The 14,877-nt window shown below is 44.9% G+C and overlaps 1 protein-coding gene across 4 annotated transcripts in view; it reads right to left on the reverse strand.

Moving 5' to 3' along the window:
* The window catches only part of D2hgdh (D-2-hydroxyglutarate dehydrogenase), a 37,768-nt gene extending 28,168 nt beyond the window's left edge, over positions 1-9,600 (reverse strand). Inside the window, exons 1-3 of one of the 4 annotated variants that reach the window (XM_045148188.1) lie at positions 9,513-9,600; positions 7,851-8,196; positions 52-109 (exon numbers count right to left, since the gene is read on the reverse strand). In XM_045148188.1, the coding sequence (XP_045004123.1) occupies positions 52-109; positions 7,851-8,187 (395 nt within the window). In that variant the 5' untranslated portion in view covers positions 8,188-8,196; positions 9,513-9,600. The remainder of the gene's footprint in view (positions 1-51; positions 110-7,850; positions 8,197-9,512) is intronic. The other 3 variants (XM_045148189.1, XM_004667802.2, XM_045148190.1) reach the window with 3 other exon arrangements.
* Between the last annotated feature and the right edge of the window lie 5,277 nt (positions 9,601-14,877).

The raw sequence follows: 14,877 nt of genomic DNA on the forward strand, positions 1-14,877 counted from the left end.
GTAGCCCAGCATAATTATGTCATGCTTTGTTCAACTATAGATACTTCTTACCTGAGAATGCTAGATACCTCCTCCGAGGTCCGGGGCTTCAGCAGCACCTTGCTACAGCCTGTGACAGAAAATAGCCATATCAGCCTGTGTGAAGGGAAATAGCTCAGACATGGCCTGAGCTCATCTCGAAGAATGTCCTCTACAGTCCTTGTTCTTTCTCAGTGAGACTATCACATCTGCATAGTTTCCCAACAGTAAAGTGCTCAGCTGTGAGTCTGTCACATGGCAGGTAGAATAAAATCAGATTTCATATTCTTGTGACATATGTAGACCTTCTAACTAGAAGTCAATAAATGAAGGGCCAGTAACTAACATGAGTTCCAGAGAACAGGGAATAAATAGAAGGTAGAAAACTGTCAATACCCAACACAGGCAAATGTCCTGAACAAGAGGGAAGAGCCTAGCTGGAAAGGCCTCAGACCAGGCCAAGGAGGAAACAAACCCAAACACTTCCAGGTAGAAATGCTGCCCAAGCAAATCAGGGTACCTCCTTTGGGTCTGCCCCTTCCCACTATTCCCATACCCCCAGAGATTCCTAGAAGGCCCTACCTTACATCCTGGGCCCTTTGGAGTTAGTGACAACAAAAACAGCATCCCTGGCATGGCCTGGTGGCGCACACCTTTAATCCCAGCATTTGGGAGGCACAGGTAGGAGTATTGCTGTGAGTTCAAAGCCACCCTGGGACTAGAGTGAATTCCAGGTCAGCCTAGGCTAGAGTGAGACCCTACCTGGAACCACCCCACACACACACACAAAAGCTGGGCATGGTGGTGCATGCCTTTAATTCCAGTACTTGGGAGGCAGAGGTAGGAGGATCATCGTGAGTTCGAGGCCACCCTGAAACTTCATAGTGAATTCCAAGTCAGCCTGGGCTAGAGTGAGACCCTACCTCAAAAAAAAAAAAAAAAAAAAAACAGCATCCCACTCCTCCCCCACTTCCAAGGAACCATAGTGAGTCCAACCAACCAGACATCCCTTCTCAGTCCAAGGCCTCACCATTGCACTGAACCCTCTGGAACAGCTGTGTTGCACTTCTGAGCCTCTTACCATCTACCTTTCATTTGGACTTTGCTTCTGCTGCAGCCTTTGGAGAGTTCTGCCTCCAGGTACCCTGCCTTGGATTGGGGTATGTATGTAAGTGTCCCTTTTGTTCCATCATCTCTTCAGGTACCTCCACCCAGAAGCCATGAGGGCACCATCCCACCACTCACACATCTCAAGCCTAGTCACCTGTCACTCATTAGCTCTCCTCCTAGTGAACTCCTTGAGACTTCAGTATATACCATTATTAGGAACAAATCTGGCTTGCTACCTGTTCTTCTAAATACAATTTTTTTAATATTTTTATTTATTTATTTGAGAGTGACAGACAGAGAGAGAAAGAGGCAGATAGAGAGAGACAGAGAATGGGCATGCCAGGGCCTCCAGCCACTGCAAACGAACTCCAGACGCATGTGCCCCCTTGTGCATCTGGCTAACGTGGGTCCTGGGGAGTTGAGCCTCGAACCAGGGTCCTTAGGCTCCACAGGCAAGTGCTTAACCGCTAAGCCATCTCTCCAGCCCCTAAATACAATTTTATGGAAGTGCAGTTATGCCCATTGTCTACACTTGTCCATGGCTGCCAGTACTACACCTCTGTCCACATACCTATATACCCACTTCTGGAGACAACATCCTTCTTCTCCAGATTCCTCAGAGGCTGGGGCAAGAGAGCTTCTATGAAAGCTTACCACATCCAGCACCATCTGGGGTAGGCTCACCATCATGCAGATGGGCACCAAGAAGTTTTTGGTAGTAGGAATCCACCTATCAGCCCCAGTGAGGACACACACATAACACCATGGGATTGGCCCATTGTAGGGTTGTAATGGCGTCTGCATTGGCTCCTTACAGCCCATTGGTGAACTCTCATGTTGGTAGCATCACCCCTGAGGCCCTTCCTTAATGGGCAGGGTGTCCTGGGAAGCCCACTTAAGGGTTCTCCTGCAGTGAAGAATGACCCAGTGACTTCAGTATCTCCCACTACCCCACAGAAATACAGACACCTCCAGCACCTGGGCATTGATTCAGTCTGGAACTTCACTTAGTTTCTTAATTTCTTAGGTTTTCCTGGCAAGAACACATCCTTTCAGTACTGAGCCAGGTGTAGCCTGGAGACCTGAGTGCCCACATGTCTTGGCATGACAGATCAAATGCATCATTCTCTGTACACTGTTGTCAGTTGCTTCCCTTTATCATTATAGCAAGAACATCATGTGAACAGACAAGTTATATTATCTCTGAAATAACCACTTCAAAAGAGAAAATGATAGGCTGGAAAGATTTCTCAGTGGTTAAAGGTGCTTGCAAAGCCTGATGCTTGGGTTTGATTCCCCAGTACCCATGTAAAGCCAGATGCACAAAGTAGTGTATGCATCTGGAGTCGTTTGCAGTGGCAAGATGTCCTGGTGTACCCATACTCCCTTTCTCTCTTTCTGTCTGTCTGCCTCAAATAAATAAAAATATTTTTAAAAAAGAGAGAGAAAATGAGGGCTGAAGAGATGGTTCAGTGGTTAAGGTACTTGCCTGCATAACCTAAGGACCCAGGTTCAATTCCCCAGTAGCCATATAAGCCAAATACACAAGCCAGTACATGTGTCTAGAGTTTGTGTTTGCAGCAGCTAGAGGCTCTGTACTGCCCATTCTCTATCTTCCTCTTTCTTTCTGTCATAAAATAAACTAAAATAAAATAAAATACCAAAAACTAAAATGAGTTGTAGTTAACAAAAGGAGATACTGGGCCTAGAGCAGTCATGTGAATTCCTATACTGTGGGAACAGGTATAGGAGTGAGCAGGTGGCAGCCACACCAGCCTCTCTCTCTAGAAGATTATATGAACCCTCACAGAGACAGAAGCCTGGAGAACCTGTGGGAGTGGTCTGATACAGAAAACGAGTCAAATCTCCCCAAAACAACATGGATGATACTTCACATAATGCTTATTAGGCCTAATTGAGAAGGGGAAAAGGGTTTTTTTATTTGTTTTGTTTTGTTTTTTGTTTTTTTGAGGCAGTCTCACTCTAGCTCAGGCTGACCTGGAATTCACTATATAGTAGTCTCAGGGTGGCCTCAAACTCATGGTGATCCTCCTACCTCTGCCTCCCAAGTGCTGGGATTAAAGATGTGTGCCACCACATCTGACTTGAGAAGAGGTTTCTTAATTATGCAAAGATGATTTCCTTGGAGACTCCTGTGGCTACCATGTCCAAAAAGAACCTCTAAGAGTTTAAGAGTTTAAGGATGAGGTTCTGTAAGTGCCAGGAACCATGGATAAACCACTCATTAGAATTCCCAAAGACAAGAGATATTTCCTGGCCTTTCCATGTCTATTTCTGTTTGTGTTTCTCATTCTTTTCTAGTATCACTTTTACATTAACTCCTTTCTATCTTCACTTCGTTTCTCAAATATTTATTTGAGGCCTGTATATATTATGTATACACATGCTGTTAACAGTTAAATTTTTTTCCATCAGCATTTATTTATTTATTTATTTATTTATTTGATAGTGACAGACAGAGAGAGAAAGCAGCAGGTAGATAGAGAGAGAATGGGCGTGCCAGGGTCTCCAGCCACTACAAACAAACTCCAGATGCATGCGCCACCTTGTGCACCTGGCTCACATGGGTACTGGAGAATCAAGCTTCGAACCAGGGTTCTTAGGCTTCACAGGCAAGCGCTTAACTGCTAAGCCATCTCTCCAGCCACATAAGCATTTTTTATATTTTTTTATTTACTTAATTTGTGTGTGAGAGAGAAAGGCAGAGAGAGAATGGGCATGCCAGGGCCTCCAGCCACTGCAAACAAACTCCAGACACATGCACCACCTAGTGTATCTGGTTTACATGGGTATTGGGAAAATTGAACCTGGGTCCTTAGGTTTTGCAGACAAGCACCTTAACCGCTAAGCCATTCTCCAGCCCCCAAAGCATTTTTTTAATAAAGAAAAAAGCCAAGTGTAATTATGCAAGCCTTTATCCCAGCACTCAGGAAGCAAAGGTAGAGGAGGATTGGACATTGAGTTAAAGACCAGCCTGGGACTACTGACTGAGTTCAAGCTCAGCCTGGGCTAGTGTGAGATTCTACTTTGAAAAAATAAATATAAAGAGCAAAGCAAAAAACAAACCAACAAATAAAAAAACGAGAGGACTGGCCCTTGAGGGATGGCTCAGCAATTAAGTACATTTCCTGCAGAAGCATGAGAGTCTGAAGGGGCCTGAGACTGCCAGAGTTTGAATCTCAGGTAAAAAGCTGGGCAGGCCTGGGTTCCCCATGAGAAAGAGATGGTCAGACCCTATTGCTGAAGACTCCACATGCCTGAGCAGCAAAGTCACTGAGAAATCAAGATGGTGCTGAGCAGAAAACCTTCTCCCTATGACCCAGCCACTGAAAGTTGGAAAAATCTGCACTGTATGCAGTCTTATGGGAGACAGAAGTCATCAGTGGTGAAAACAATGGACACTGGAAACCTCAAGTTTGGCCAGACTGAACGGATGCAATAGTGGCATGTCTGCTGTGGGGGAAACCATCTGCTCTCTAATTGAACTGAAGGCCTGCTCTATGGAAGGGAACATGTGCCTGGTACTGAAAACCTAATCAAAAGTCTATGGCAGGGGAGGTCATGAGCCTTAGGGGTATAAAGCCTGCTCTTGTCTGGATAAATGCATATATTACTCTCACCAAATTGCCCTGAAAGCACTACACTTAATGTACATATTCATATATTAATGCTACTTTCACTTCTGGTTAGAGAAGATTCTCTTTGCAGGTGGCAATGACCACTGGGATGACCCAAAAGGCAACATAGTGCTGAGAAGAAGGGATGGAGGAGTGTCCAGCACTGAAACATCTCACACCCTCCAAGGCTCAGGGTCCATTGCAGAAGAGGTGGCAGGAAGAATGTAAGAGCCAAAGGAAGGGCACCACTCTTTACATACAACTGTCCAGACAGAATTTGGCCTTGATACCCAAGACCTCACAGTGCCTAGCAATACCCACACAAGACCCTCATAATAGGATAAAGACATGATGACATAAAATTAAAAGAGAGGCTAATGAAGAATGGGAGGGGATATGTCAGAGAGCAGAGTTATGAAGGGGAAAGTGGAGGAGGGGAAGGGAGGGAAATACCATGGTTTATTGTCTGTAAGTATAGCAGTTGTCTATATACATATGTGTGTGTATATAGATAGATAGATAGATATAGATATATACACATACATATACATACATATATATGTGTATATATGTACATATATACATATGCATACATACATATATATATATGTATATATTGACAACTGCCATATATATTTTAAAAAAAAATAATTTCTACTAAAAAAAAAAAAAAGCTGGGCATGGTCACATAATCCAATAACTGCAGTACCACAGGAGAGCACAGAGTGAGAATCATCAGAGCCACAAGCTCAGAAATCAGTAGAGACTACAGTTCAAAACAAGACCGTGTGGGAGAGTACTGGAGTGGGATATGCCACATTTGCCTCCAGTTGCACACCCTCCACCCTGGCCACAGGCAAGTGTATGGTGCACTACACCACCACACCACACACACATACACACCACCATCACACCACACACACACCACCAAAAATGAAAAAAAAGAAGAAGAAAGAAAGAGAGAGAAGAAAACAGGTCTTTACAGTAGTAATTAAGATGTGGAGTTACGATAATACTGGACTAGGTGGGTCCCAAATCCAATGAGAAACATTTCTATAAGACAAGAGGAGAGAAGAAGAAGAGACTACATAAAGATGGAGGCAGACCCTCGATATCCATGACCTCATAGTGCCTGACACTACCTGCACAAGACTATCATAAGAGGAGGGAAAGATCACGACAACAAAATAAAAGCGAGACTTATTGAGATGAGGAGGGGATATGATGGAGAATGGAATTTCAAAGGGGAAAAGCGGGGGAAGGAGGGTATTACCATGGGATATTTTTTATAATCATGGGAAATGTTTTTAAAAACTGAGAAAAAATAAAATAAGATTTCAAAAAAAAGATGGAAGCAGACCACCAGGAATAGATGGTAAGACCCTATTGCTGAAGACTCCACATATTTGGGCTGCAAGGCCACTGAGAAATCCTGCTAGAACTGAACTGATAACCTCCTCCTTGTAGACCAGCTGACAGAAAGCTGAAAGAAGCCATTCTGCATGCAGTTCAATGGGAGAAAGAAAAATCACCAGTGAAGATACTCAACAGTGGACACTGCAAGCCTTATATTTTCCCAGCTAGGCCAAATAAGCCACCGGGTACAACAGTGGCACATCTTTCATGGTGGAAACTAACTGCCCTCTAATTGACTGGAGGCCCGCTCCATGGGAGGGAATACATCCCTGATAATGAAAACCTACAAAGCAGGTGTAATCATGAGCCCTCGGGGTATAACGTCTGCTGCTGTCTGACTAAATGTATATACTTTGCTCATCAAACTGCCCAGTAAGCACTTCTCTTACTGTTTATACCCTTATATTAAGGTTACTCTCACTTTTGGTAGAAAATCTTCTCTTTTCAGATGGCAGTGACCTTGGGATGACTCAGAAGGCATCATGGTGCTGGGAAGAAGTGACAGAGGAGTGCTCAGCACTGCAATATCTCTATCACACCTTCCAAGGATCTGGATCCATTGCAGAAGATGCGGTGGAAAGAATATAAGAGCCAAAGGAAGGGTAGGACTCTTTGCAACGTGCTCCTCCAGATACAAAATGGCCTGGATATCCATGACCCCACAGTGCCTGACACTACCTACACAAGACCATCATAATAGGAGGAAAAGATGATGACATCAAAATAAAAGAGTGACTGATTGAGAGGGGTAGGGGATATGATGGAGAATGGAGTTTCAAAGGGGAAAGTGAAGGGATGGAGGGCATTACCATGGAATATTGTTTACAATCATGGAAGTTGTTAATAAAAAATAAATTAATTTGAAAAAAATATGGAGTCAGAGGCTGGTGGGGGAATGCTATTAGGAGCCCAGGAATGCCTGGGGCCACCAACAGCTTAGATTGACAGGAAAGACCTTGCTTTAGAGACTAGGGGTATAGCCCTGATGACACCTGGATTTTAGGATCTGGGCCTCTAGAACTGAGAATAAATCTGTGCTGTTCCAAGCTCCCAGTGGGGTTTTTAGGTGATGGCAGCTCCAAGAGGAGCTGAACAAAAGTGAGCAGCAACATTCACATTTCTACACCCCTTCCTCAAATGTTGCCACAGATTGCTATTTTCTGGTGGGTTTTTTTTTTTTGTTTTTTTTTTTGAGAGAGAGAGAGAGATAGAGGAAAGAGAGTGAGAGAGAGAGAGAGAGAGAGAGAGAGAATGGGTGAGCCAGGGCCTCCAGCCACTGAAAACAAACTCCAGTCGCATGTGCCACCTTGTGCACCTGGCTTACATGGGTCCTGGGTAATCTAACCTGGGTCCTTTGGCTTTGTAGGCAAGTGTCTTAACTACTAAGCCATCTCTCCAGCCCATATTTCCATGTTTTTTTAATCTGCAGATGTCACTAACCACCAATAAACTGGAACAAATTTTATTCTCAGAAGACCTTGTGGCACACTAGAGTGTCTTCAAAGGCATATATGGCACAATGACCATAAAACTCTCCTCCTTCATCCCACTACACACACACACACACACACACACACACACACACACACACACATACACACGCACCTGTATCTTCCTGGCCTCTTTGCACTGCCATCTCTCACCCCACTGCTCAGGGACTTGACTTACCCCGGACAGTCTTCAGCCAGTCTACGTTACATGCTTCCAATTCCTCTGGATCTGTAATGACCCTGCCAGGAATGATGCGTTGAAAGGTGGCCATGTCCTCCTCAGACACCTTAGAGAATGGCAGCCGCTGCACAGGGTAGCGCTCATAGGTCAGCATCACCTCAGGACTGCGGGAGGCTGAGGAGTAGCTTCTGCAGACCCAGGGGCTATATGAGCCCCAAGGGTAATTCATTAACCTCTGTTTCACAGAGGCTCCAAGAGCACCAGCTGTCTTCCTCCATCCTGGAGTGGCCCAGAAGAGCCACATAGACCATCTGGGCACCAGATGGAGTACCATTGCTCCTGCCTTAAAAAATAAGGGATTGAGGGCTGGAGAGATGGCTTAGCGGTTAAGCGCTTGCCTGTGAAGCCTAAGGACCCCGGTTTGAGGCTCGGATCCCCAGGTCCCACGTTAGCCAGATGCACAAGGGGGCGCACGCGTCTGGAGTTCGTTTGCAGAGGCTGGAAGCCCTGGCGTGCCCATTCTCTCTCTCTCCCTCTATCTGTCTTTCTCTCTGTGTCTGTCACTCTCAAATAAATAAATAAATAAAATTATAAAAAAAAAAAATAAGGGATTGAACCTTCAATTTAGTAACACTGGAGCAATGAGAAAACCCCACACAGCCCCTAGACCCACTTAAACAAGGCTTAGAAGAGTTGAGTGGTTTCCACAGTGAGGAAATGGGTGGAGAGCAACCACACAAAAAAAGGTGTAACAATGGGACTTGGTACTATGAAAGTTCTGTTCTCAATCTCTGGAATACCTGCAGTATTGTGGTCCTGTGAATTCCGAGTGTACTTGCACTGGGTGCTGTGTTTTAACATTTATACAAACAGTAATCTTTCCAGGGCCTCCTCTTTTAGAACAAATAAGCTTTTAGGGGCTTAAAGAAAAGGAAAATACCAGTGAACAGTACACCCAAACACAACTGAAAGATTTCCCATGTTACTATACTTTACCATGATGTCTTTTTTTTTCTGTTGTTGTTTGTTTTAATATTTATTTGCACAGAGCTAGAAAAGAGAAGAGTGTGGGGAGAATGGGCATGCCAGGGCCTCCAGCCACAGCAAATGAACTCCAGATGCATGCACCATTTTGTGCAGCTGGCTTTACGTGGGTACTGGGGATTCGAACCAAAGTCATTACGCTTCGAAGGCAAGTGCCTTAACAGCTGAGCCATCTCTCCAGCCCTACCACGAGTTTTTAAAGCTGCTGGGCAGCCGGGCGTGGTGGCACACACCTTTAATCGCAGTATTGGGGAGGCGGAGGTAAAGGGATTGTGGTGAACTGCGCAGTGCACAGTGACCAAGGTGAGATCAGCTCATACTAGCAGCCGCCTGGGCCCAGCTACAACCGCTTCCCCTCACCAGGGCGGCAAGAACCTGAGCCCCACGGCGCGGGGTGGGGAGCAGGAAAACGCAGCACAGTGACCTCCAGAGGAAGGAGCCCTCGGCACCGCGGCCTACCGAAGGTGACCATGGGTGGCTGATGCTGTATGCGCGGGACCCACTGCAGGACCCGATGGGAGGGTAGGGAGGCCCTGCGCGGATCCGCCGCAGCTCCCAGCTCTACCAGGACTTGCAGCCCGTCCTCCGCCCAACCCAGCGTCAGCTACCACGCACCCGCGTCTGCTCCTCGGTCCCCGCCGCAACACCGCCGTAGGCCGGGCACCGCCTTACTAGAGAGGCGGAGCGGGCAAACTGCGCATGTTCCCCGTCCTCCTCGGCCCTCTCGGGGCTCTCAGGGCCTAACTCTGGCTTCCGCCCCATCCAGTCCCCTGGATTCATGCTCTCTTACGTCGCGGTGCTTTGACCTGAATACGAATCAGCCCAGCTGTCCCAGCATTCACTGTCCAGAGCCCTTTCCTCACTAGTCCCTTTCATAGTCCATCTGACTAGCCCTGAAAGGGTAAGTGCACACTCCTTTATCTCACCATGGTCATTCCAAGGGCCTGTCTCCCCCAGAGGTAACCAGTCCATCAGCAACATCCCTTACATGTAGTGAAAGCGATAAAGCACCAGCCTCCTGCCAAAGTAGGAACTCAGAGGCCAGTCCAGTCCTACAAAGTATTGCCTCCCCAGACCTCCTGAGGGTACAGGTTCAGTGCCCACTTCTCAAGCAGCTGCATTCCAGCGCTGCAGCACAGGGATAGCACTGAGTCCAAAAGGCAGGCCTCCCCCAGGCTCTAAGTCCGTGTTATACCATCTGTTTCTCTTGGTCCCAATTTTAGGGGACCAGTAGTTCTCATTTCCTGCAATTGACTGCAGTCCAGGGAGAAATTAGATATCCACAAAGATTCGGGTCAGTGGACCCCAACTTTGTCCAAGTTATCAAAGAATTGGAAATGCAGACTGAGAGAAGGGTAAATTATGAGTTATGAAAATTATTTTAGGGAGAATTAGGATCCAGAGAAAAGGCAAGCAGAAAAGCCCAAACCCAAAGAAGTTCTCCCCATTCCCAGCCAGACAGGAAACAAAGTTTCCTTCACATCTTGGGGAAGAAGCCTCTGGGGAAGGGGCTCACCCACATGGAAATCAAAGCAAGAGAGCCCAAGCCAAAAGATACCCTTTGCATAGGGGCTCAGAGTTTATAGAGATTACACATGTAGCAAAGCAGGAAGCACCCAGAGCAACATAAATTCTGCCCCTTTCCAGCTTTCTGGGAAGGGAGAGTGGAGATCTCCTTCACAAAGGGAAGAAAACTGAAAAAAAAAACTGAAGCGCTTACCAAAGGAGCCAAGAGGGACCAAGAGCCAAAAAAAAGCCAAGGGTCTAGTGAATCAGGGCCCAAGAGATTTATATACGTTTATGAGACTTATATGAATCCAACATCCAATTAGGATGAGCATCCTCATCAGACTCAGGTATGTAGAAGATACCTGATTGGTTAGCAGACTAAAGAGACTGACTCAGGAAGGGCTAATCCCAGGAAAACTTGAAGAATCAAGAACCTGTTGCTAAATTGCTGTTTGCAGCCATCTTGAATGAAACTGATTCCGATGCAGGTTCTAGTTCTGTCAGGGCAGGCAAGGTGGCATCCATGTTTCTGTGGACCAGTTCCTAACTACCTACCTACCAGAAAGAAAGTTATGTTTCTTCTAACCCATAATTATTCTGTTGCTTCAGTGTTCCCCTTTTCCAGCCTTCCACAGCCTAAATGGAGGGGTTTTTGTTTTGTTCTGTTTTTGTTTATTTTTTTGAGGTAGGGTCTCACTCTAGCCCAGGCTGACCTGGAATTCACTATGTAGTCTCAAGGTGGCCTCAAACTCACAGTGATCCTCCTACCTCTGTCTCCCAAGTACTGGGATTAAAGGCATGGACCACCACACCTGGCTTTTTTAAATGGAGTTTTAAAAATAATCCCAGTGGTTGCTACTTTGCTGGCAGACAGTACCTGGTACTCCAAACTAAAGTTCATCAGTCTTGAGGCAGCATCAGTAATTGTTACTTCCTGCTATCCAGGTCCATTTGCCTGGAAAGGAGTCCGGAAGGGTATTTTGTGAGATAGTAAGGTAATTTAAATCTCTGATCCAGATTAAGAAGAGCAAGAAATGAGACCTGGGCTAAAATGGAGCTGTAGTTGTTTGCCAAATAAAATAAAATAAAAGGAAACATTCCACTATAACGGCTCATGGTATCCAGGGCAGGACATGCAAGGAGAAAAACTCAATCCGACATCTCAAATTCTGTGCCTGAGAACCACCACTACACATACATTTTTTAATTTTGTATTGAAATATTAACTGGAGCTTTAAAAGTATACATGAAGTGTGTAACTCTGGATGTATAGTAAAATACATTGTTTACTATGGATGTTTTCTGGAAGTTTGCAGGGTAATTTGTACTACTTAGGATTATGAAATGACATTGTGTAGGGTATGCTGTTTGTTTCGATTTTGATATAAAACACGTTTTGTTTTTTTTTTACATTTTATCTGAGAGAAAGAGGCATATATATAGAGAAAATAGGCGTGCCAGCCTCTAGCCACTAAAAACAAACTCCAGATGCATGTGCCACTTTATGGACCTGGCTTTATGTGGGTACTAGGGAATTGAACCTGTGTCCTTTAGCTTTGCAGGCAAGCGCCTTAACCACTAGCCACCTCTCCAGCCCTAAAACATTTTAAACATTCTTTTTTTTAAAATTTTTTTTAAATTTTTATTTATTTATTTGAGAGTGACAGACACAGAGAGAAAGACAGAGGGAGAGAGAGAATGGGCGCGCCAGGGCTTCCAGCCTCTGCAAACGAACTCCAGACGCGTGCGCCCCCTTGTGCATCTGGCTAACGTGGGACCTGGGGAACTGAGCCTCGAGCCAGGGTCCTTAGGCTTCACAGGCAAGTGCTTAACCACTAAGCCATCTCTCCAGCCCTAAACATTCTTTATTTATTGATTTATTTATTGAGAGAGGCAGATAGAGAATGGGTGTGCCAGGGCCTCTAGCCACTGTAACAAACTCCAGATGCATGTCACCTTGTGCATTGGTTTTACATGGGTCCTGTGAATCAAACTTGGGTTCTTAGACTTTGCAGGCAAGCACCTTAACTGCTCCAGCTCCCTCTACATTTTTTATTTTTATTTTTTTTTTTTATTTGAGAGCGACAGACAGAAAGAGGCAGATAGACAGATTGGGCGTTCCAGGGCCTCCAGCCGCTGCAAACGAACTCCAGATGCATGCGCCCCCTTGTGCATCTGGCTATCGTGGGTTCTGGGGAATCAAGCCTTGAACCGAGGTTCTTAGGCTTCACAGGCAAGCGCTTAACCACTAAGCCATCTCTCCAGCCCTCTACAACATTTAAAAAAATTTTTTTGTTCATTTTTATTTATTTATTTGAGAGTGACAGAGAGAAAGTGGCAGATAAAGAGAGAGAGAGAGAGAATGGGCGCGCCAGGGCTTCCAGCCACTGCAAACGAACTCCAGAGGCGTGCGCCCCCTTGTGCATCTGGCTAACGTGGGTCCTGGAGAATTGAGCCTCAAACCAGGGTCCTTCGGCTTCATAGGCAAACACTTAACTGCTAAGCCATCTCTCCAGTCCATCGACATTTTTTAAATACACATCTCAAGCTTCTTTCTTATTGTGTATCGATACTTCCAAGTTATTTGTCCTAAATATTTTTCTTATATTAAGGTTTTGGTTTTTTTCTTTGAGGGTCTCACTGTAGCCCAGGCTGACCTGAAATTCACTACGTAGTCTCAGGGTTGCCTTGAACTCATGACAATCCTACCTCTGCCTCCCGAGTGCTGGGATTAAAGGCATGCACCACCATGCCCAGCAAAATTTTTTTAGAAAGAAAAAATAACCTAGAGGGAGGGAATTACCATGGGATTTTTTTTTTATAATCATGGAAAATGCGAATAAAAATTTAAACAATTTTAAAAAAGAAAAAAAAAATAAATAACCTAATTCATAAAGGTTACAGAACTAGATCATAGCCCAACCATGTATTTCTATCACCTCAATATCCAAAAATATTCACAAAGAAAAGAAATAACAAAAAAAAAGCCCACTTTAAAAAAAGCCACTGGGTTTGGTGGCGCACACCTTTGATCCCAGCACTTGGGAGGCAAGCAGAGGTAGGAGGATTGCTGTAAGTTCGAGACCACCCTGAGACTACATAGTGAATTCCAGGTCAGCGTGGACCAGAGTGAGTCCCTACCTCCAAAATAAAATAAATAAATACATAAATAAATAAAGCCAAGGCATCCTAGAGGTCTTTGCAAACGGGAAGAGAATGCAGCCTTTGGGAGTTAACAGCTACATGACACGTGCAAGGAAGGGATGTATGCAACTGCAGTGCTGCTTTCAATAGACCAATTACTTAGGGAATGGTCATCTTTTGCCCAGATTTATCAAATAAGGGCACCAGGACATGGTTATCACAACACCCTGTCATCTTCCAGGTCCTTTGGATTCTTAAAACTAGTTGGAAGGGCATTTTCGACTTCTACCAGGGCCTTCCAACCAGTTGGCTCTCACTCCACAGACCACTGTGTGAGATGGCAGTTACATATTTAGGGACTGGGAAGGTACCCAGAGGAATGTGTGGCCCTCTTATACAAACACTCCCATCACCTGGAAGCCAGTGGTGTCTTACACCCTTGGAATTAGTAACAATTAGAGCCAGTCAAGATCACTAGCCACTTAACCACATGGGCACACAGTGAGAGGACAGCTATCTGCAACCCAAGGGCAAAACCGTCATCAAAGATCAATCTTGCTGTGACTTTGATCTCTAGAACTGTGAGAAGTAAAATTCTGGTAACCCCTCCCCCCAGCCTAGGGTATTATGTGGAAGTAATCCAACCATACTTTGACAGTTCACAAAGGGATCCTGATACCATGTAATCCTCCAGGGCAAAACTCCCATTCTAGGGAAGTAAAGTACTGTTTTTTGTGATTCTGCTTAGGATGGAAGCCAGAGACTTACCATGATAGGCAAGTGCTGTCTTACTGAGCTTCATCCCCAGCTCCTACAGTACAAATCAACCACAGCACTCATATTCATACACACACACCTTCCTTGGGAGCTGGAAACCCAGATGTAGCCACTGACCATCCAAAGCCCAGGATCCCAGGTTCATAAATTCCCCCAATGACATCCTTGAATAACTGCATAGCCCTGACATGAGATACACATCTGATAAAGCACAGGGAAACTACCCAACTATTTCCCCAAATGATACACTTCCAAATGTTTGTTCCCAAAAATATTTTATTTATTAAACAATATATCTGTAATTTATAACATGATCCAAAAATACAGATATACATCTTTATTTAATAAAAAGATTTACAATAGTATCTTTCCTTTACAAAGGGGACATAGGTAATAATCCCTTGAAAATAAAATGTGACATTCATGTTAAAGCTGCTTCAACCTGTTGGATGGAGTGTAGTAAAAGACCACAGAGCACATACTGAGAAATGTCACAGACGTTCTTCAATGTAATTATTAGATCTCCCCTGCTTTAAAATTCCTCTTCATA

This window comes from Jaculus jaculus, chromosome 4 (assembly GCF_020740685.1).
Source record: "Jaculus jaculus isolate mJacJac1 chromosome 4, mJacJac1.mat.Y.cur, whole genome shotgun sequence".
Lineage (NCBI taxonomy): Eukaryota > Metazoa > Chordata > Mammalia > Rodentia > Dipodidae > Jaculus > Jaculus jaculus.